Here is a 22,431-nt window from a genome sequence, read left to right as displayed (position 1 = left end):
CTACATACATCACATGGGACTCTTGTGCCTCTTGTCTAATATGAAGGTGATAATCAGCTTGAATGTGCGGTGACTTGGGTTGTATATTGAGTGTGGTGAGTAAGATGCTGCCGTGGAGTCACATTGTGCGGGTGGTGATTCACACCAAACCACTACTTACGCAAGCTTCCGTCCCAGGAACAGGATCAGATGCGATTCACTTTATTATGTACTCGCCAAAAGCTTACAGGAAGAAGAGCAAAAATAAGGTGGGTAGTCTCAATCATCTCGTGTCTGCGACCAGGATACACCCATGTATCGATGGGGTAGATATGTGGCTTATGTGGGTATGATGCGCCGTCCCGTCAGTTCCCAAACCAGGGCAGAGTCGCGAGAATGAACTGGACTAAGCGTCCCCATGAACAAGCCAGCCTGCACTCACAACGCAGAATATTAAACCAATCCACAATCGTTGCTCGAAATTCCCGAATTATCCCGCGTCAGTAAAATGAATTACGGAATGTCCCAAGCGGCCCTCGACGGGATGATGGGCGCCCCGGAACACCAAATCCGCGCCATCCTGCTGGCCCTCTGCGACGATACGGCGGTGCGCCAGCGCGCGCTGAAGCACTACGCCGCGTTGCAGTCGTTCAACAGCGAGGCTACAGGGCTCAAACGCAAGGCTGCAGGGGACCTATGCATCTGCGTGCAGTGCGATTCCCCGTTTTACAAGGAGGATAACGTGCAAAGGGCCTGTCGATACCATCCCGGTGGGTTTACTCCCCACACAAGCTGTCGGTGGGGTTGGGATATTGACCGCTAACGGTCGGAGTAGGGAATCTCGAACACGACGTCGACTCAGACACCTGGATTGACTGGGACGAAAAGACATTCGGGCTTGAGGATACGCCAGAGAATCGAGAAGAGTACCCCGAAGGGTTCATGTGGACGTGCTGCGATAAGGCCGGTGATGCTTCGGGTTGCACCAAGGGCAATCATGAAGCTCACCCTGACCGGTCTAAGAAGGCTACGGGCGATCGTGCCGGCTCAGGGAGTGGCAATGCAGACTATATCACGATTGATGATGAAGATGATGGCGACGATGAGGAATGAAATTCGGCGTAAGCGGTGCAGGCGGCTTCATGTCATTTGCAGAGTACGGTCTGAATATCTCTTCCTCCCTGCTACTGTACGAGCATGACCAAATCAAGAACCTCCATCTTCAATTATTCCCCTCTTGATCTAAAACACACAATTGGGTAGAATCTTCTAGATTCAACATCAAGATCTCTCTTCCCCCCCGGACATTCTGTTGTCCCGGTCCGCCAGCCTCGCCGCCCTGCCGCCCTTGCGTCCTGCCGCCGCAAATCTGCGGGATGCGGTCGAGAGTTACAACAGCACCACATGCACTACAACAATGGAGCTTCTGCTAAACCATCAACTCGGCCCTTTCGGTCTCGATTCATACTCACATTATGAGGGAGGTGCCAATATGTTCGGGATCGATTGGAACGACCCAGTCAACCTCATGGTGGCCATGGGCGGGCGTATGCCAGAGTGTCCCTCTCCAGCTGAAGTCAAAGAAGAGGCAAAGGAACGGTCAAGCAAGATTTTCTCGACATACCGAACATTGAACAAGATCCTTGAGCGCCATGAGGCCACCATTCAAAAGCGATGGTCCAAGAAGACTCGATCGCAGAGGCTTCGCATTCTCCTCAACGCCTGGCCGGATATGCCTGCCTCGCATCGTCCCGATTTCGAGGCGTTCCGCAACGAGCCGTCTAAGAAGCGAAAGAGCGGTACGAAGCATAGGGGTGCATACATATGGCCCTATATCAACCAGGAAGACCTATCGCAGACTAGACCACTGCCCTTGTTGCTCAACGCAAGAGGCCGTACTCCCCCGACCACTTTCGTGGGTGCCGACCACAATGCAATGCAACTCGGCAAAACGAGCTTGGCAATAGTCGCTATAGCTCTCGATGAATACACCGTGGTACTCAACAGGGCCACCTCCGAAAAGGATTATGGCGAGATGTTGGATTGGGATACTCATCCTGATGCCTGTGATTGGATCCATTCCCGTACAGAATTCCTTCCTGGAGAGGCCCTGCTTATCCTCGAAGCACAAGAACGAGTGTTGGTTTTTCTCGTGGAGTGCTGTCAGGAGCTTCTCCACGAAATCCCGGCGGACACACTCACCAGCGATGAGTTCCCTGTCCAGCCAGAGCCACGAGTGAAATCAGAGAGTGACGCTTCTGGATTTGAATCCCTGGCCGTGTTGGCAGCCGAGGCGCCATATCGGGTGCCAGGACAGCTTGACCTGGGTCGAATGGAGTCGCTTCTTGAAGCTAGAGTGTCAGCCGCAGAAGATAGGCTTTGGATCCTTCGAGAAGATCCGTCATACTTTACGCAACGGCTTCTGGAAACAAAGGAACATCAGCAAGAGCTGATGCGGGACACCTTGGGTCAGTCTCATCACACCGCCTGTACAGGCCGCACCGCTACTCTCTGGTCTCGCATCTTAGGCAATGCTCTCACTGACGCTTACTTGCCCCTTGAACTATTTTCTGAGCTTCACAAGCAGGTGCAGATGCTTCAGCGGCTTCGGCAAAAACACGCTGAAATATCACTCTTGGATTACTTGCCAGAGGAGTACTTAGTTGCTCTTGTCAAGTTCCGTCACTACCTCATTCAAGGTTCACGTGGCATGCTAAGCAATCTCGAAGCACGCGTCATGGCTTCGCCGCCAATGCGTAAGTTCTATGTGCGCGAGCCGAGTGATGGCAAGTCGAAGATAGCAATCAGACCCCGAACTGGGGTAAAAATGACAAAGGTCGAGGAGCACCTCATCTGGCTCCTACATTCGTTGTGGGATTATGAAAATCGGATGTTCTCGGAGAGCCACTCACTTATGCTCGACGAGCTTGAGCGTCTGATACAAGCAGAGCCACAGGCGCAAGCCCTTATATCCAGCCCCGTCGCCAAACTCATCAGTGACGCTTCTATCATCTTTGAATGTTTGAGGCAGCTAGATCTCTACCGCCCATGGGCTTTGCAATTTGATCAGGCTCTTCAAGACCGAGGACCCGAGATCGACCGAGGCTTTATGCAACTCTCTGAGCCATGGCGCGAGATGTTTCTTGCCCTCGACGAGCACAACCTGAATGTGTTCGCCAAGCTGAGTGACCCATCTAGTGGAAACTTCACCTATCCTTTCAGTAAGCGCCGGACAAGGGAGAATGTGGATGCCCTAAGACTGGCTGAGGCCAACCTGGACGATGTGTGGGCCAGCTTTGACCGAATATTCGAGAAGAAGGATATCCAGCTAGACCGAACAGCGGCTCAGCACCTTCTTTCGCAGCCGCGCATGTTGCAGAGGACTCCGGAGTGGGTTGGAACGGCAACAGCTGCCAAGGACAAGCAAGCTGCAGATCCCGATGTCGAGGCCCTTGTTCAGCCTTTCTCGGCGGTGTTCTGTAACCGTTTGAGTACTCTTGACGATACTACGCAACGAAAGACAAAGGCAGAGACAAAGGGGACGCCATCCAAACCAGAAGATGACTCGACTGAAACACCCGAAATCGCACAAATTGACCATCGACCGACCGTCCCCATTGACGCCCGCTCGCTAAAGGTCTTCCGCACCCTCTTTTTCAACCCGGCAGTATCGTCATCGCCGGGCGACGTGCCATGGAATGAGTTCCTTCACGCCATGGCCTTGACTGGGTTCAGAGCTGAGAAGCTGTATGGGTTCGTCTGGCAGTTCTCCCCGACCAAGTTGAATGTCAAACGAAGCATACAATTTAATGAGCCTCATCCGAAGGGCAAGATGACACTTGAGGTGGCCAGGCGATTTGGACGGAGGCTTACCCGGGCATACGGCTGGTCTGCGGGTACGTTTGTATTGAGGCAGAAATAGACACTCCTTGAAGTAGATGGCGTGAATCTTTTGAATAATGTCATGTTGGGTACTGGATCAAGTTATTTGTGCTTCTGACACGGATCAAATATGTGCGTTTCTGGCATTGCCACCGTAGCCTATGCTCTTAACAAAGGGGATAAGAAATAAACGACAGCCCACCCATACGAGCGGTTATATATAGGTTTCTTAGAGCCATATGGTTTTCGCTATGATAAATGCTACAAAAAGACGCCTACCCGTCTGGGAGCATAATTCTTGTGGAGTGGAACGCTCACAAGTTATCACAAAACATGCTCGGAAAGGATCATCTTGATCATTGTCACGACTAGGGACGGACAAGTAGGATTGAGACTGAAATAAACAAGCCCCTCATCTTCACACATCGGATCGAACAGCGTTTAAGTATTTCCCAATAACTCCCAGCCCATGGATGGATAATGTTTCCCAAATCATCTTGCCACCCCCCTTCTCTCTCCCTGGCACGAGAACAGAATCAAAACAAGAGCCCCCAAAGCGGGATACCTCAGCTCCTGAACAAAGATACATTGAACAATTGACATGAAAAGTCGTAAGATCCCCTTGGACACGGGATGTCCAACCTGTGTTGCCTAGTACTCCATGCGCCTGAATGCGTTTGCCGTAACACCCGCTGACAGATTATTGCTCAGCCAAAAGCCCCCACTTGGTCGAGAATGAGAAACTGTGGCGCGGTGGAGATGACTAGACCGCAAGTGTTATCCGTCATATGTCATCATCCAGTACAAACTGAAGCTCATCCGTGAAATGCCGACTGAGGAATGGGATTTTGGGTGGTGGTGGTGGTGCCCCGTCAACAGCGTTCTGCCCCATGACAGTTGTAATATTCCTCGAATCTACATCACTGGGCTCCTACACCCCCATGATAGGTATCTTCTTGTTGCGCTTGCCCAATAGCGTGGCGTTATCCAAGTTGAGCTCGAAGGCACCTCGGCCACGGTTGCGGTCCTTCACCTGCTGCCGGGCCGCTGCCGTCACGGCCGCAGAGTGTTGGCCGTAACCCCTGTCAGTCGTGCGTTCGCGTTCTCGGCCCCGAGGCTCGTTGTCTTGATCCCGGATGTTGGTTTTTCGCATGCTCTGCTCAAGTGCGTTCGTGGCTGCGTTGGGCTTTGCCCCAGCATTAGGGTCTTGGCCATCGATCTGCATGCGATCTTCATCCTCCGTCTCCTCCTCGTCCTCCTCGTTGAGGCCGCCGAGGAACCTTGCAGGCCCACCCTTGGCACCCACCGCCGCTCTTCGTTTGCCCTCCTCCTCTTGGCGATGCACAGCGTAGCTGACATCGAAGACCTCGCGCAGGTTGACGGCTCCAGGTGATCGGAAATCATAACGCTTGCCTGGCTCCTCGAACTTGGCAGGATCAAAGGCCCGGATCATGCCGTCGGGCTTCTTCTTCTCCTCGCGGGGGGTAGGACCATTGCCTTGGACCCACGGGTGAGCCAGAAACTCTCCAATTGTGTACCGTTTCTCGGGATCAACCGTCAGCAGGTGGCTGATGAGATCCTGGGCGGACTTGGAAATGTCATCCCACCACGGAGACAAGAATGTGTACTGGCCCTTGGCGACCTTCTCGGTAAGCACCTCAATGCTCTCGTCATAGAAGGGAGGGAAGCCACAGAGAAGGGTGTACAGGACACAGCCAAGTGCCCACATATCAACAGACTTGGAGTACCGCTCGTCCTTGACAATCTCGGGCGCCGTATACCCAACAGTGCCACAGGGGGTCATGGTCTGGTTGTCCCACACAATCTTGGACAGGCCAAAATCGGCAATCTTGATCTGACCAATGCCACCGGCGCCCTGGCCGGGCATAAACTCACCCTCGTCTGCTTTGTCTTCATCGCCAGGCTGCGTCGGTTTGGGGTTCTTAGAAGCCACGAATGGAATGGGGTTGTACAGGATGTTTTCGGGTTTGATGTCACTGGCAAGGGTCAGCAACCGTCGCCGTGGGATACAGGGGCGAAATGACGTCAGGAGGGGCATCATCGACACCCAGGATCTGCGTAGCCTTGCGGCATCCGGGCGTTGGGGAATTAAACTTACCGATGAACAACACCTCTCTCCTCGTGCAAATACTCGAGAGCCTTGGCGACCTGGACAATGACGTGTCGGGAGAGCTCCTCGCTGAAGTAGGTCAAGCGGACAATCTGGTGGAAGAGCTCGCCACCAGGGGCCAGCTCGAGGATGATGTAGTAGTATTGTCGGGACTCGGAGAAATCGACGAGTTTGATGATGTTGGGGTGGTCAAGCTGGCGCATAATCTGGACCTCCTTCAAAATGTTTGATCGCTGCGTTCGAGTCAGTATGTTGCTTCGCCTAGCCGCGAGTATGCAGGCTCTCCTGTAACTCGACAAAACCGGCGAGCGCGGCAAAAGAAATCACAAAAAATAAGGAGACGCAGACTAAGGAAAATATTGTCGCACCTCTGCAGCCTTCGGGACCTTTTTGAAATCCGGATGTAAATGGTTGTTTCCCTAATAAGGGGGGCAACCCCGTGTGTTGGTAAATGGGGACGGAGAGACGAGATAATGCGAGCGATGACAGAAAACAAAAGGAGACGAGCAGCGTTGACATAACGGCCCAAGCAAACTCACCTGCATGCTGTTCATTTCGTATTTGCGGACGACCTTAATAGCGACCTCGCCTCTATCACCCGTGGTATCACGGGCGCGGTAGACGTTGCTGAAGGCGCCATCGCCCATCTTGGCGACGAGCTCCCATCGCTCGAGGCCCGGGTATCGTGGGAACTTGCTCTTGCTCGCGTTCTCCTCGGCGACGATCTTGGCGAGGTTGGCGTCATCGACACGCTTGGCTTTTGTGGACTTGCCATGGCCCTCGATTGGAGCTTCCGAGTGAGGGTCGGCTTGAGCGGGAGCGTGGTGGCCTTCCGGCGCGCTATGGTGGTGGGCGGGTTGGGCAGCTTGCTGAGGAGCGGCCTCATTCTTTCGCGACTGGTCTTCGGCGGCACGGGCTTGCTTGCCTGTGGTACATGTTAGTCGGGTCGCACACATTGTCGGCCAAAGGATGGAGACAGGAGAAAAAAATTACATACCGTGGCGGATGAAGTTCTTGAGCTGTTGAATGGTCGACATGGCTGGAAAAGGTGTCGCTGGGGCGCGACGAGCCACTTGAGAGAAGACGGTGGGGGGGCAGAGCTCTACAGTGATGCTAGATGAGACGGATGAAGGACGCCTCTCCTCTTGATACTCCGGGGTCTGTAGGCGAGGTTGTTTCTCGTCGTAGTCTAAATCGTCGCAGTCGAGATCGTCGCAGTCGGAGGCTTCGTTTTCGGGTGTTCTGGTGTATTTGTAAGAACTGCAAGGACGGAGGAGCGGCCGATGTCGTCAGGAAGCCGGGACGAGACAGGGCTGGTGGACCAGGGCTCAAGAGGCGGGCTGGCGCGAGTTGGCTTGCGTGCGGCAGATGTGCGGGGTTTAACGAGTCTCAGGACGGAGCTGAGGAGGGTTCGTGCGCGGGACTCGGTCGTACAAGGTGCGTGCGATGGGAAGCGAGGCTGACGGAAGAGCCGGAGAGGGAGGAATGAGGGAGGGAGTGTTTGGACGAGAGAAGCGGACGAAGTTGGGAGAAATGCGGAAGCGGAAGTGGAAGAGGAGGAGGAGGAAGAGGCAGAAGAGTTGGCTGGTGGGAATGGAGAGTGCGAGTGCAATGGAGTGCAGGTGTCAGTGCCAGTGGGCGGTTGACAGCGGACGGACAGTGGACAGTGGGTATCGTCAGTGGGAGAGATTCCCTGGCGGTAGGTGGCCCGGCGGGGTGAGGAACCTGGAAGTGGATCCGCCTCAGTGAGGTCACTGAGCTAGGTACCGAGCTGAGAGGTTCTGGGCTCGCTGCAGGGTGGAGTCGACAGCCACTGTTTCGTCTAGCACCCGACGCCTTGCTGCTGTGCACTGCACCTTGACGCAGCGTTGTGATGGTGATGAGAGAAGAGAGAAAAACACACCAGGAGCAGCAGAAGACAGCGACGGGCTCCGGGAACGAGTGCGAGAGGGCCGGGCAGTTTAGGTTTTGGTGTATTTGTAAGGACCAGCATGAGTGCAGTAGCTGGTCATTGGATCCAGGACGGGAGTGGTCGGTGCAGTCTCGTGGCTGGCTCGTGGCTTTATTCGTTCCCGTTGGACGGGCAAGGATGAGAAACAAGAAACTAGGTACGATACCTCCATACATACGCACATAGGCACGCACATAGGTACGCACAGCACATACGCACTACGAGATATTGTCATGCACCTGCCGCACCCAAGCACCCGCGCAAGAAGCTGACCAGAAGCTAAGTTAGGTATTGCGACAGTGGAGGTGGAGGTTTTAGGTACCCGACCCATCTGGACGGGCAAGGTAAGGTATGTATCCATCCGTCTCAATGGAGCTAAAAGACGGCGTCCACGGCGGGAATGACAGAAACTAAAAACACGCCGCCAAAGCCGCCGCGCCCGCCGCTTCGGCGCGAGCTGGCGAGGAAGAGAAGAGAGAGAAAAAAATACTTGAAGGCATCCCATCCCTCGGCCTGGGAGCCGGCTGCTGTCACATCTGAGGTGTGTGGGTGTGGAGGGGTGGCAGGTGGCATCATCGCTTTCATCATTCACCGGCGTCGTACCTGGGGGCTTGATGCAGTCGTTAGTCAGCGAGGGACGATCTCATTGAGAAACGCGGTGATCCCTCCAGCTGTCAGCTACGAGAGTACCTGGCATCCTGGTGAAGCTTCCCGTCACAACGGATAGCAGATGCAGAACGGTTCCATCGCAAGAGGCCGATCGAAGAACCGTGCCATGCCGCCAGGCACTGCAGCGTCCTGCAGCACTGCGCACGTCCGCCTCTCCGCAGAAACGAGCCTGCATCGACCAAGATCTCGCTTGCTTGCTTGGTTGCTTGCTTGGTTGCTTGCTGCTTGTCAGCGTCAGCGTGGCCATCATCACCATCGCGCAGCCAGAATGGAGCATCCCCACCCCGCCCCGTTATGACGCTGTGGACGACGTCATCATCCCCCCCGTCCACTACGTAGTAGGGGCCTCCACTGGCCTCCAGGGTGGCCCCTCGGCGCTGGTGGCCGCTCTGGGCGCCGTCTGGACTCCCCGTAGCCCGGTCTAGAGGCCGCTCCGCCACCAATCACCGCCTCCCAACGGGCCCCTGCCTGTGCCCTTGGCTCCTTGGCCCTGGCTGCTCGGGATGATGCGCCTTCAGTGGCTACAGTAGGCTGTCCCACAGCGCCCAGGAGGCTTTCTAGTGCCGGCTCCAGCGCTCTCCACTCGGGCTCAACGGGCAGCACCGCGTCTCGGGGCTCGCGAGTCATGGAGCTCCCGATGGGAGGCATTACTCAATGATGACATGGAGACGGCGTACAGATCATGGCGGCAGACATGATCGTTGGGGATTACTCTGCGATATCACAGATTTGCTGCCTCTTCATGCGTGCATACCAGCAGCAGAGACGGCCGCACACAAGCCAGACTAAAAACCGGCTTTTGGCTTTCCGTTTGTTGGGCGATCCAAGTCTAGACCCTGGCTGCATACTTGCCCAAGAGGACCGTTTCTCTGTGCCATCCCATCAATGGCGTGTCTCCTGCAGTCATTGTCTCTGTTTGAAACAGCCATGAATGCTTTCAGTCCCTCATCTCTTGGTTCATTCAGTAGCTTTGCCCATTGCCCTATGACCCTGTCACTCACTCTAGGACTCAATCCACCCTCGACCCTAGAACCTAGGATCGTAAGACAGGGCCTAGCAAGAGTCCAGGATCCATGCTCCATCTGCAGGCTTGATAGTCTCTGCCATCAATCCCACATTTCTCAACCCTTTTCTCTATTGACCTACTGCAAAAACATTCTCGTGTCGCATGCTTGCTTCTTCCCACTCCGGGACGCGGCTCTGCAATGGCGCTTCCCCGGGGCCAGTCATGTCGAGTCACGACAGTTAGCGGGCCGGGAGCTGACACGTGCAGATGCCATCCAGCTCTCAATGTTGATGCTTGTCTCAGCCTCAAAGTGTACATCGAATCCTATCTCAGACTAGCAGGTAGCAAGTCCTAGCCAGTGTTTCTTTGGATCGTCATTTTTGCAATGGCATCTACCCGTCACCACTTTCCACTAGCTCGCTACTCGCAGCACAGAATCTGATGCTCAGGAGCATTCCAACAGCTCATCTCGATGGGTCATGATTGCGGAGTCAGTAAGCAAAACTTCTGGCCTAGGGAGCTCAAGCGTACACACAAAATCCCCGCTTCCAAATGGACGGGACATCCTGGCTTACCATTCGGCTGGGAATGTTTTATTAATTGTCTCGCACTTGTGGATGTAACGACCTCCATAGTAAACTAATTAGCTAGGTGCGAGAAGCAGATTTTCTCCCAATCTACCTGGTAATTGTACTCAACCCAAGGAGCCTACAGCGGGCTGCCTTCTACAGGAAGTTCCGTCTTGAATGGCCCAATTAAGTCAGTCTCAGACTTGCGGGTGAGAATTTGGGACATGGACATGCTTTGCAGACCGCCCAAGTTCACAAGCAGATATATTCATCGGTATGCTTGCTTTATTTATAGCATTTTGGCTCATTATTGCGGCATTCCTTCGGGAGCCAGTTGATCAGATGACGCAAGTAGTGGTATCTGTGATGTTCTTGACTCTTTGTTCATTTATATGTGCTCCAGTCTCTGCCTTCCCTGCTGTGGCGGACATACTGCCACACCCGTCTCTATCAATCTGCCTTGGGGTGGATTCGAGAGACTGAGAATTGGACAACCCACCCACTCACACACTAATATCTTTCTGTGAATATCTTGATCGAAGCCATGTCGATGGTAGTGAGAATAAGGAGACGATAGCGAAAGAAAAAGCAGAAGGGGAGAAAAAGAAGGGCAGGATTTGTGGGTAAAGCGATGCCCGAAAGTATCCATACAAAAAGTGATCCGAGGAACCATAGGGACTTCTAGACAGTATTAATTTACGGTACAGGAAGACGTTGTCCAGAGTAAAAATCAACAGAGATGAGGTGTTTCCATGTTATTTTTCCTAAATATATGAACATGCAATACTGATTGATATCAGAAGCAGCCCCATGCCTCACATAAGACTAACCCCTGGTCTATGACATTATGAGCTAAACTGGGCACAAAAATCGTTGCACTTGCTGATTTCTCCAATTTCATCCCAGCCATGTTTCCGGACAGTCTTCTTTCCCATCAGTGTATTTATAGGAGTTTTCATCCGCGCAAGCCCGTCAAGCTCCACCAAATCCTATACAACTATTGTTAACACATACATCACTGACAGTTGTGTAACAGGTAGGCACTCATTGCGGAACCTAAATCAAGACCAGAAGACCACCAGACATTTGATATCGCAGCATCGCCCTCCGTCAATTTTGGGTTAAGTTCGCTGGATATACAGACTTTGAGGGAAGATTTCTCGATTCAGCAACCCGACCCCAAATCCCATTTGACGCCTTTGTCAGAAACACATTACTTATTTGGAAGACATGGCGTGTTCCACAGTCTTGACGACAAGATTCTTCCTTCAAAAGGGTTGTTTATGTCCATATAGCGGGATAGAGTCCATGTCCGACCACCATACGGCCCTGGGGGCCTTGGAAAGTCCGAAACTCCCATTAAGCACACGTCCAGGAGTCGAGATGCGTTTGATGCGATCTTTTTAGGTCTATGCTGAAGATACCTTCAAATTCGACACCAACATGGCCCAAGAGTTGGGAACTCAGTCGAGGAGAGATGAAAGAGCTTTAAAAGACGAAGACTTGATGAGTTGGTCACCTTCATATCAAAGTAAGCTAAGAATGCATATCATAGCAAACCAATTCGCTAGCTATCTACACCAGACATTCATGTGAAAGCTGAACAGCTCTATACTCCATTACCCGGAAACATCCTTGGCCCAGTAGAAACGACTGTAGGCCTCCCTGACCTCGTCATGACCTTTTCAATGGCCTGGAGGAGCTGGAAGTCCCTCTTGGGCGCAGCGACAACATTGGCCACAACAGGTAGGAACTCCGTCTTACCACTAATTCTAGACTCGTAAGGTACGTCGCCAATTGGGATTACCACGTCTGGGGCGCCTAGGATGGGTTGCAGGAAGAGCTCGTCCAAGGCGGACTGCTTCTCGGGTGAGGGTGAAATCTCGTCTCGATAATTCGGCGCCGCGTTGGCCACAGGGACTACAATGAGTGTTTCGGTATTTGGGTCCGAGAAGAGGGTGTCGAGAAGCCACTGTTTGTATACAAGCATTCGTTGCGTAGCATCCTGGTGCTCTGCAGTCGACACACCTGCGCCTTTGGCCCACCTGCGCTGCACGAAGGGAATCACATATGGCGTCTGCCCATTGTGCGTTTCGGAGTAGGTCTTGCGGAATGCATCTGAAGAGTGGTAGAACTGGTGGTAAAAGGTGCGAGTTACGACATCGTCTAGGTACTTGTCCACGTCGTCAGGGGTTCCAGGAGGATGAGACTGTTTCCAGGAGTGTCGAATGGAAAACTGCAGGACTGTGGCGGGAAGCAGCGTCTTCATATCATCGATAAAATGCTCAATGAGTTTCATTTGATCGCCGTTTTGCACTGGCAGGTAGTCGACTGGATATACGAGCTTGTATGCAGGTGGTGACGGGTCTCGAGTAGGGCTTGGTATCCAGGTTTCGACAACACGCCTAAGGGTAGAGAGGCTTCTTGTAAAGACGCACGGCGTATCGAACAGAGGATAGGTTGTAATCATTCCCCTGAGTGACGTTGAGTCGTGGGAGATCCGAAACTCCCAGACTCCGTTAACCAGGGCAGGCCGTCGGCCGCTGCCACTAGTGTCGGTGCCAACACCACAGTCAACCCAGTCATACGCAGCCACTGCCGCAGCGCTCCCACTACTACTCCCAGCTGGAGATTGGTAGCCATCTGCCCGTGGGTTGAAAGCGGTGAGGTAGTCTACCGCATCCATTGGCTCCTCACGAGCGATCATGGAGCTCAGCTTGGTCAACCCAAGGATGTGGGCACCGCTGGTGACCAGAGACTGTACAACATTGGCCGTGAATGGTGCTGCTTCAGCTGTTTCGAAGTATGCCCGATTGCAGAGTGAGTTTTTGAGACCCTCGAGCCAATAGCAATCCTTCACAACGACTCGGAGCCGTGGGAGACCGTTGGTGATAGAGGCCGGTGTTCGCGGAGGGACTGCGATACTGAGGCAGTCATATGATGCGCCAGCGACCTTGAGTTGCAGAAAGCCAGCCGGCTCGGACCTTGAACCAAAAGTTAGCGGTTATCAATCTATCATGCCATCATTTGGAAAAGATCTCACGGTCCGAGTTTGGGCTTCAGAGCCGTCAAAAACGCTCGCTGTTCGTCATCGTACAGACGGCACACGGACTTCAGGGCATTGTTTTGGAAGACGTAAGGGCCGGGGTCTAGCGCTTGTACCGGTCCATCATCAAATTGGAAATCCAGCCACTGGTTTCCCAGGGAATCGAGGTACTCCCGAAAATCCGAAGAAATCTGTCCCGTCTTGAAATTGGTTAGGATCAGCCCGGCCAGAAACGGTCGCTTCTGATAAACATCGCACTCGTCTAGCTTGTCGAGATAAGTCTCTAGCCACGCTTTGCTGAGCTCAACTCCATTTTCAGCAGCAACCAGAGTGACAAGAGAAGGCTCGTTAGGTGTCTGGATACTCGGCTTGAACTAGATTTGCATGAGCATCAGGGCACCAAGGGCGAGCGGCACTTGACCTACTGGAGTAGCGCCCAAGGCAACATACTACACACCCCCGACCTCAAAGGGCATTTTCAGGTTGGGAGTAATTGCCTTTGGGTGGAAAGTGTTGTGGAAGTGTGGAAGTGTTGAAGTGTGGAAGTGTTGAAGTGTGGAAGTGAAGAAGTAAAGAAGGGTAGAAATATAAAAGTATAGACGTGTGGAAGTGTGGAAGTAAAGGTATGAAAGTGCGAGAGTGTGAATGTGTGAAAGTGTGGATGCGTGAATGTGTGATGATTTCCTTTGTTGACGCCCGTAGGGACGTAGTTGCGCTGCAGTCCATCAAAGACGTCGCGCCTATTTGAGTTCTTTTTTATAGCTTTACTCAATATCATCAGATAGATCAAAGCCATACACATACAGTATTCTCAAACAGTAGAAATATACAGTAAATGCTACACACAGCACTAGAAAAAACAGTAGCTAAACAATAAAGTTGTTACACGCTGATCTTTGCCTGAAGCTTCACTTCAACCCTTCTAACTTCAACCCTGCTGTCTGCAGTCAACGACCTTGCTGTCCGTAGGTAACCTTGAGATAGAAACCTTATTCCGAGCAATAACATATAAGAGAGACGTCTCCCATCGTCAAGAGACCAACTTCCCTTCTAACAATCATCAAATTTCTTCGTCTTTCATGATGACGGACGTCGCGCCTATAACGAAGTATTTACCGACCATGGACAGCCGTTTCGACATTATTCTATTCTTTCAGTAACATCTCTTAATCACTCCACCCGAAATGGTCTAGACGGGGTGTGTTACATACTTCTTTGTCTATCTCGCCCCTTTGGGACCATATACGACGCCCCATCTACTCGCAGGCACAGTGCATTCAGTTTCCTCATATCTATTGAATCAAATGTACTTCGGCATATCAGAAAAATATACAGCTGCTACTGGGTATCCAAAATAACATCAACGCCCAGATCCACCCAGGCTACCTGTTGTACATGCATATTTCTCATACAAGTCATAGAAGAGTTCAAACCGACTCCAGTTCATTGTTATCAAGCCGGCTTCTCTGTTGCTTGGAGGTACGTAAAAAGACTAGGCCAGGTGATCTACAACTTGAAGCACCTATAAGGCACTTCTTGGCTCTCCGCATACGCCTGGAGGCGGCGATTCTTCCACCCATAAAACACCCTGAGACCCAGAGCTACCACAGAGACAAAGAGGAGCAGCGCTGCGTTGGTCCAGTGACCCGTCGGGTACCCTTTTTCTCGCTCGCTCGCTTGATAGATCCAAACTCCCGGGATCTGCCCGAGGCCGCCACCTAGGGACACGTTGATGGCGATAGCGAGACCTGTGGACGCCGTCGTGAAGACGTTGGAGCTGAGCCATCCCAACATCGGTGGGATACACGCGAATGAGCCAGCCGTGGCCATGATAAGACCGCCATATCGCGCTGCATACGCATCCGCCGGGAGCGCTGCAGACATAATGAACCCAATGGCACCGACTGCAGAGGCCGCGGCTGTGTGGACGCCTCTTGCGTTGAAATGATCCGCCGACCATGCCACGAGAACCTGGCACACTGGGGAGTTGTTAGAACGTCGTCCCTCTGGGGTTTGGAAAATCCTTACCGTATGCGATGGCCCACGGAGGCACCGTCATCAATTGCGCCTGCAAGTCGAGGTATCCCAGCCCAACGGTGATGGACGGCGAGAACAGACTCAAACTCGCAAACGCCGGGCTGGCAGCGAAGTAAATTGCGTAGTGCGCATACAATCGCCAGTCAGTGAGCGTCTCCTTGGCCTCCTCCCAGTTCATGGTCGGATGGGAGACCTTGCTACCCTCGTAGTACAGTCGCTGAATCGCCATATCCTTCTCCCCTTCAGTGAGCCATTTGGTGTGCTCGGGGTAGTCTGGTAGGAAAAAGAGGACGAGGAAGGCAGAGAGACACGACGGGATGCCCTCAATGATGAACAGCCACCGCCAGCCAGAGAGACCCGATGTGCCGTTCATGTGGCCGATGCCGTACGCGATTGCGCCGCCGAACTAGGTATTTGTGAGCAGAGCGAGAAGAGACTGGCAACGAGGATCACTTACTGCGCCAGCCAGAGTGGCGGATGCGAGGATAAATGCGACACTATTCTTTGATGAGCATGACTCTTGCGACAACTCGGACAACCATTGCGAAACTCACCGCACACTTCGCTCGTCATGCTTGTACCAAAAGGTGAGATAATAAACCAATCCCGGGAACAAGCCCGCCTCAAACGTTCCCAGCAAAAATCGAACCGCCGTGACGCTCGCAAAACTATTGGTGGCGGCCGTGACGATGGTCATTGCGCCCCAGCAGAACATAAGGAATGCGAGCCATCGGCTGGGCCGCAGCTTCTTGAGCAGCATGTTGCTGGGGACCTCGAAGACGGCGTAGGAGACGAGAAAGACCATGAGGGAGATGATGAACTGGGAGTTGGTCATGTTGGTCTCGTGCTGCATGTCGTTGTTGGTCGACGAGTTGAGGATCATGGCGTTGCCGATGTTGGTGCGGTCGAGGAAGCACAGGAAGTAGATGGCGGCCGAGAGTGGGATGATGCGCATGTCCTGCTTCCAGAGCAGGCTCTTCTCCGTCGGGCTCATCGACACATCGTACACGAACGCCGGGTCCTACAGGAGCACGATGGTCAGGCACGGGCAATCTACAGGGCGGCACACAGAGGAAACGAGAGGGAAGTTTACATCTTTGATGATGGTGGAGTCGACATCGTCTTCGGCCACGGGAGGAGGGAATGGCCGCGGTATCTTTTCCGCAGGCCACGCCGCCATGTTGAACGCCTGCGCTGGCTCTCAGCAGCGGCCGCGGCGCAATTCAGAGTGATATGAGGCAATGGATACAGCGATTCGACGGAGGGCGGAGCGTCGGACGATGAACGAGGCGCGATGCGATACAGCGGCGGCGTCAAGCGATGGATGTTTCACGACGGTGCGGCAACGACTGTCCAGGAGCCAAGACGAGGGGAAGGGGCGTCCGCCAAGAACAGAGATATCGTGATGACGGGTAAAAAAAAAGCGAGAGAGATGGGAATGGGTTTTTGCTAGGCCAAATCAGACCGCCGTCTCGGGACGAAGAAATGCGGGGGAGAAGTCGGCGGCCTTTTTGTCGCAGCTTCGCTCGCCAGGGCTCCACTGGCCGATCAGATCAGTTCAACCCTCCCACCCCGTAATGACTCGCAGTGGCGCCATGGAGGCCTGGATGAGGGAACCCGGCCGGTGGTTGACGCAAGGGTGCGTTGCGCTGCGTTGCGCTGCGCTTTGTTCGTCTGGTCGGCGTAGATGCGCATGCGCCGAGTTGAATATCTCCGGCGGGCCGCCCACTCTCGCCGCGATATGCGAGGTGACGATGCAGATTCCCATGTTTTCGTACTCTCCCCGACCATCCCAACGACGCAGGGCACGCGACACTTGGTCCCTCGCTTTGCTTTGCTTTCTGCCGACGGGTCCGGCGCGGAGGGGACGGCCATGCCTCGCAACATATGACACGCTGCGGTGGCTCCGGAGACTACGGTCGCGAGCCTAGGGTATTCATTCAACCGCTCCCAAGCCGCAATGGCATTCCCGTCGCACCGAGCACGCGACCCGAAAATGCATCGTAAAAGCGACCACGCGTCCCTCCCTCCACTCGCCAGAAGGCCAGGGTGGGATCCGATAGTCCAATTGTGGGAGAGAACTGCGAGCCCGTGGTGGGGGCGCACTCTGGGAACAGGGAACAATAAGAGACGGCCAATGCTCGAAGTTCGCCTTGGCCGTCATGATCCGATGGTCCCAGGTTTTGGGTGCCTCCCTGCAAGCACTACAACGCCGGCACAGATCCCCCCGACGGACTTTATTTCTTCTCGTAACTGCCGACATGCGCAATCGAGTGCTTGTGATACCCGAATCTCCCGTCCAATTGTCAACTCGGACTGCTTTGCCCCGGCATGTCTCCGAGCGCCCCGGGCCGGGGTGGACCCAGTCTCGGGTGGCTGGTGCGTGGTCCTCCGGTGCCGGCCAAGCCCTCCGGGGGGCCCTGATGACGCAGTTCGTCTACGATCGACAGGCTAGATTGGCTGCACAAGTTACAAGGAAATCGATTGTAAATTTATCTATTTACCCAGGCGATGAAACCGAGGCCCTTCTCTGTGTCTGCCCAGATTGCCAGATAGGGTCGTTTGTGATTAACAGAGCCTGTGTTCCTACCCGAGTGGAGACGGACGGTGTTCAGTGCCTGATTCTCAACGATTAGCAGCTCTCCCAGTTGAGTCACGTCACTCCTGCGATATCGCTGGGATCTTCATTGTTTTGACCGCTCTGAGCACACCCGTTTATCTAGTTACGCGGAAATCAGAGCCCATCGTCGCCTTATCACCGACGCGAAAAATCCATCCTGCACCAATCGGATTCCAAGTCCTCGACAGAAGCCCAATTGCACCAGCAAGGGCAAATCCGATGCCCGCAATCACACCCCGTCTAGTTGCGCCGTCTCTCCGTGTCTACTCCTCCCACTCAGAATCCTCCTCGGCTGGCCAGAAGAACCAGGTGACCACCATGCAAAACTTCAACCCAGCCGCAAGCCACAAGGCCCCGGCAATGCCCACAGAACTGTTCGCAAACAGCCCACCCAGCACCGCACCTAGCACAAGAAGCAGCGGTGCAACGACCCGGCGGTTCCGCCCCACGTTGTGAAGCGCGAACAGGTCACGGTCCGAGAATAGGTCGCAGTAAATGCTCGTCAGGACCACGCTTATGAATGCGTTCTGCCGGAGCGCTCGGCTCGCGACCGCCTGTCCGCAGCTCTGAAATGCGATCAGCGCAATGGGCACCAGGACGTTCCACGCGAAAGGGTCTTCATTCCCGGTTGGTGGGTACGTGGTTGTGATGAGCGCCGCGGCGATAGTCAAGAGCGCTTGGGCTGCAAACGATGCGCACAGTACCCAACGGCGCCTGGGTGAGAAGAAGCGGTGGAATCGGGCGAAGAGGAACGATCCAACGCAAAAGGAACTGATAGAAACCGCCGACTTGAAGAGACGTGGTGATGTCGTAGTTGAAACCAGGGATGCGAGTCCCAGCCCGACGTAGACCGTGTTACCTGACTGCGTGTTAGCACTGACGGCGAGTTGCTGGACTCGGAGCGCAGTTCGTGACTTACCCGTCTGCATAGACACGAACGAACCCCAAACTTGGATTGAACAACTATCCAAGAGTCCCGTCACCAGATAGCAAGCAAGCAGAACCGCATCTGCCCATGAGCAGGATACCTCGGCTCCCATCCTCGCACGCAAACCCACACGCCCCTTGCGTGGCGAGGATCGTGAAAGCAGCGGCGCATTCTCGTCGACTACACGACCATTGTGGCGGCCGTTGCCGGCGGTGCCGTTACTTAGTAGACCGGTCATGATAACTGGAGTCTCACGACGCGTCTTTCTAGCCGAGGAATCCAACAGACGAACAAACGGGACTCTGACGAACTTCAACTGTGTTTATGACAGAGCGACATTTTGCTGGTGGAGACTCTGAGCAAAATAAGTTCAACCATGGAGTTCGCGCTAATAAGCGGCCACCCACTAACACGGCAACATTCCCAAGACAATCACAAAGTACACCGCACTTTCACACTGGGGCGGACGAGTTACTGTGTTTGGCGTAAACAGTGGAATTAGTGAGAAGTGCCCTATCATGGTGAAGCAAGAGAAAGACAACTTTATTCCTGGCCTAGCTTGTTGGTCTGAGTGTGTGGTTCGTCAGATCATGCATGCTCTGGGCTTGGCCGTGATATCACAGGCTCACCGTTCACCGGGTCATGCACAATTTGGCTCACCTTAAAATAAGCACAACCATGCATGGTTCACATTTGTTTACTTGATCCAGGTTTAGAAGCTTCATAATTGTTTTAAAGTGGCATAAATTTTGAATTGCGCTATATGCTACCCCCTGGGTTTTTCTACACCAGTTCCTCAGTGTCCCATAACCTCGTTCATTTAGACCTAGATCTGATGGGACCTGCCAATAAATTTGCTATTCACAAGAAGGTAAAAATAGAATGAAGGTAAAATCCTAACGTCTCCGATCACATCCACCACCTAGAAACATTTCCCAACTAACATCTCCTCTTCGGAAATTCTCTGCTTAGTAGCCCCTGTGAGGCACGGCCTGGGGGGTCTGGGTGACGTAGACGGTCTTGACCACAGTGTGGGCAGAGCACACCTTGGTGTTGTTAGCACCAGAGGCCTGGCCAGCGGTGCGAGTGCGAGTGCTGCTCTTGCGGGTCTTGGTCTTGCGGGTCTTGGTCTTCGTCTTGGAGACCTTGGTAGAGGTGGAAGTAGTGGAAGTGGACTCCTCCTCGTCGCAGTCGCCCTCATCATCATCGCCAGCCATGGCGGTGGTGGTAGGCACAGACGGGGTGATGGCAGAGGTGACGGCGTCAGTAAGCTGAAGGGCAGGAGTGGTCTCAGCGGCGGAGGAGGCAGCGGCGGAGGTCACGGCGGCGGCGGCCGAAGAGGCAACACCAGAAGAGGCAACGCCGGAAGAGGAGGGCGCGGCCAGGATGTTGGACACGGACTCAGAGAGGGTGACGAAGGTAGGACGGGGAGCATCCGAGGGCAGAGAGGTGGTGGTCTCGGCGGTCTCCTCAACGGCCTTGACGGAGCTGGACACGGCAGCGACGGTGGACTGGACGGCAGCGGCGGAAGAGGCAGCAGCAGACTTGGTGGGAGCAGCAGACGAGGCGACAGCGGACTTGGTAGCGGACTTGGTGGCAGCGGCGGAGGAGGCAGAGCTGCCAGTACCGCTTCCGTTGCTCATGCAGGCGAAGGACATCTTGCTAACGGCGCTGCCAGTGGTAGGGCCGGTAAGAGACCATGCCATGGAGACGTAAGGCCAGCAGATACGGCCGTCGGACATGGTAACCATGTCTCCGGCAACGGTGGTGTCAGTGGAGGAGATGGCCTCACCAGACTTGGCGCCAGTGCTGTCGACAAGCTGGAACTTGGTACCGGCGAAGGTACCGCGGCAGCCCATAGCATCGAAGTCGCAGATGGGGTTGGAGATCTCCTCCCAAGAGACAAGGGCGTTGGTACCATCGAAGGCGGCAACGTGGGCGTTGGAGCAATCGTTGGAGCCCTCGGTGATCCAGTTGACCTGGCTGTCACCGTCCTCAGAGCCGACAACGGAGGTGGCCTGGGATCCCTTGAGGGTCTTCTTGTCGGAGAAGAGAGCGATGGCGATGTTTCGGTTGTTGGTGCGGTTCTGGGAGGTGGTGTAGCCGGCGCCCATCCACGAGTTCTCGGTCAGGTCAATGGCACCACGGGAGACCCAGGAGAAGATGTACGAGTCGGAGTCGATGAAGCGGGCGAGGACACTGTAAGAACCGCTCATTCCGCCCATGGGCTCGTTGCTGGCACCGTTGATGACGTGCTCGTTGGAGACCTTGACACCGTTGTTGCCCATGCCCTGGGTCTCGGTGTTCAGCCAGATAGCACCCTGGTCCTCGGCGCAGAGGGACGCGAAAGGAGCCTCGTCAGCCGCCTCGAAAGCAATACCGGTGTTGTGCGAGCAGCCCCAAGAGGAAGAGGCGCCAGCGATGGTCTCGAGCTTGCCGGCCTTGGTGATGTAGCGGATGGCATCACCGAAGTGGCCGGAGGCGGAACCAGAGTAAGAGGTGACGACGATGTAAGCAGCATAGTAACCGGCCTTCTCAGAGTAGACAAGGTCACCGTTGATATCAGGGGAGGCGAGAGAGTCGGAGGCATCGATATCAGGGCCACCGAGCAGGGTTCGGAAGGTCTTGACGCCATTGGTGTATCGGTACAGAACGGCAATACCAACACCGTCAGCCTGACCACTTACGACCTCGTTGGTAAGAAGAGCTTTAATCACATTAGCATTGAGGTCCGTCACAGTTGAGTTGCATAGATTGGTGTCATACCGAAACCGTCGTCGTGAGCGACGAGGCCACCGGCCTCCAGACCGCCGGAAATGCTAACGGCGGTGCCAACAGCCGCGAAGGTGGTGGGGTCAACACCCTGGACGTGGACGCCAGTGCCGCTGGAGTCGAGGTAGGCAAGGAAGGCCTTGGAGCCATCGGGGGAAACGGCGAAGGGGGTACGGCGATGGTGGGGGTAGCCGGTCCAGTAAGCCTCCTTGATGGGGTTGAAGGAGCTGGTGAGGCTCAGCGAGTCGACGAAGTTCTCGAGCGAAGAGGTCGAGATCTTGGCGGCCGCCAGCGCCAGGCCAGCGGCAAAGGTGAAGAGGTGTCGGGTTTGCATGGTGAACAAGTCAGAGAACGAGAGAATCAAGATATCGCGAGTAAGAGAGTGGACTCGGTCGATTCGGTAAAGATCGTGGAAAAGAAATCAAAGAATGTGAAAGACCCCAGGTCAAAAATGCAAAGCCACAAAACTGGTTGATGAGCTTCCAGAATCCAGTGTAAGCCAGGCGGCGCGGGATCTTATAAACAACGGCGGTGCCTCGCTTCTCCCCGGACCCACGGGCCGTATCTTGTAAGCCGGGAGCGACGGCTTCGGCCAAGCCTGACCAATGTAGAAGTCCATCGGTGGAAAAACTCCAAACGTCCATGAACGACTAGGTTTTCGGTTATGGGGCCTGGACTTTGCAGGCGCTCATTTTACATCAGACAGGCAACAGGTGAGGGGGGTGTCGATGCTGGGTTAAGGCGTTTCAAGCCCCGGTCTCGTTCTGACAGGCTGGGATGGGCCTTAGCTTTGATTACAATTCTCTGTATTTGTGAGTCCACTGGGGAAAATACAAGGCCA

General features: G+C 54.3%; 8 protein-coding genes across 8 annotated transcripts; 2 read left to right on the top strand and 6 right to left on the bottom strand.

Moving 5' to 3' along the window:
* Nucleotides 1-499: 499 nt before the first annotated feature.
* Nucleotides 500-1,092, top strand: BGZ61DRAFT_527993 (uncharacterized protein; the record flags this gene model as incomplete). Its single annotated transcript, XM_046253189.1, has 2 exons — nt 500-749; nt 815-1,092. The coding sequence occupies 2 exons, from the start codon at nt 500-502 to the stop codon at nt 1,090-1,092; spliced, it is 528 nt and encodes a 175-aa protein (XP_046109470.1).
* Nucleotides 1,093-1,373: 281 nt separating this feature from the next.
* Nucleotides 1,374-4,043, top strand: BGZ61DRAFT_442937 (uncharacterized protein). Its single transcript, XM_046244804.1, has one exon. The coding sequence runs from the start codon at nt 1,397-1,399 to the stop codon at nt 3,899-3,901; it is 2,505 nt and encodes an 834-aa protein (XP_046109469.1). The 5' UTR covers nt 1,374-1,396; the 3' UTR covers nt 3,902-4,043.
* Nucleotides 4,044-4,792: 749 nt separating this feature from the next.
* BGZ61DRAFT_490571 (kinase-like domain-containing protein) lies at nt 4,793-7,029 on the bottom strand (the record flags this gene model as incomplete). Its single annotated transcript, XM_046250343.1, has 4 exons — nt 4,793-5,858; nt 5,981-6,225; nt 6,532-6,917; nt 6,990-7,029. 4 exons carry the CDS (start codon nt 7,027-7,029, stop codon nt 4,793-4,795), a joined length of 1,737 nt encoding a protein of 578 aa, XP_046109468.1.
* A 917-nt stretch (nt 7,030-7,946) lies between these two features.
* Nucleotides 7,947-8,192, bottom strand: BGZ61DRAFT_442934 (uncharacterized protein). The gene has a single exon (XM_046244803.1). It carries the CDS (start codon nt 8,176-8,178, stop codon nt 7,954-7,956), a length of 225 nt encoding a protein of 74 aa, XP_046109467.1. The 5' UTR covers nt 8,179-8,192; the 3' UTR covers nt 7,947-7,953.
* A 3,604-nt stretch (nt 8,193-11,796) lies between these two features.
* Nucleotides 11,797-13,709, bottom strand: BGZ61DRAFT_490570 (amidase signature domain-containing protein; the record flags this gene model as incomplete). Its single annotated transcript, XM_046250342.1, has 3 exons — nt 11,797-13,171; nt 13,231-13,495; nt 13,691-13,709. 3 exons carry the CDS (start codon nt 13,707-13,709, stop codon nt 11,797-11,799), a joined length of 1,659 nt encoding a protein of 552 aa, XP_046109466.1.
* Nucleotides 13,710-14,403: 694 nt separating this feature from the next.
* Nucleotides 14,404-16,385, bottom strand: BGZ61DRAFT_442932 (major facilitator superfamily domain-containing protein). Its single transcript, XM_046244802.1, has 4 exons — nt 15,825-16,385; nt 15,728-15,767; nt 15,262-15,676; nt 14,404-15,212 (listed from the first exon to the last, which is right to left on the bottom strand). Exons 1-4 carry the CDS (start codon nt 16,262-16,264, stop codon nt 14,740-14,742), a joined length of 1,368 nt encoding a protein of 455 aa, XP_046109465.1. The 5' UTR covers nt 16,265-16,385; the 3' UTR covers nt 14,404-14,739.
* Nucleotides 16,386-18,153: 1,768 nt separating this feature from the next.
* On the bottom strand, nt 18,154-19,056 carry BGZ61DRAFT_473383 (uncharacterized protein; the record flags this gene model as incomplete). The annotated part of the gene is made up of 2 exons (XM_046248447.1): nt 18,154-18,749; nt 18,810-19,056. 2 exons carry the CDS (start codon nt 19,054-19,056, stop codon nt 18,154-18,156), a joined length of 843 nt encoding a protein of 280 aa, XP_046109464.1.
* Nucleotides 19,057-19,786: 730 nt separating this feature from the next.
* Nucleotides 19,787-21,924, bottom strand: BGZ61DRAFT_341749 (uncharacterized protein; the record flags this gene model as incomplete). The annotated part of the gene is made up of 2 exons (XM_046239445.1): nt 19,787-21,525; nt 21,585-21,924. The coding sequence occupies 2 exons, from the start codon at nt 21,922-21,924 to the stop codon at nt 19,787-19,789; spliced, it is 2,079 nt and encodes a 692-aa protein (XP_046109463.1).
* Nucleotides 21,925-22,431: the final 507 nt, after the last annotated feature.

This window comes from Ilyonectria robusta (assembly GCF_021365365.1).
Source record: "Ilyonectria robusta strain PMI_751 chromosome Unknown BGZ61scaffold_3, whole genome shotgun sequence".
NCBI classification, from domain to species: domain Eukaryota; kingdom Fungi; phylum Ascomycota; class Sordariomycetes; order Hypocreales; family Nectriaceae; genus Ilyonectria; species Ilyonectria robusta.
This window is presented reverse-complemented; position numbering and strand designations above follow the sequence as displayed.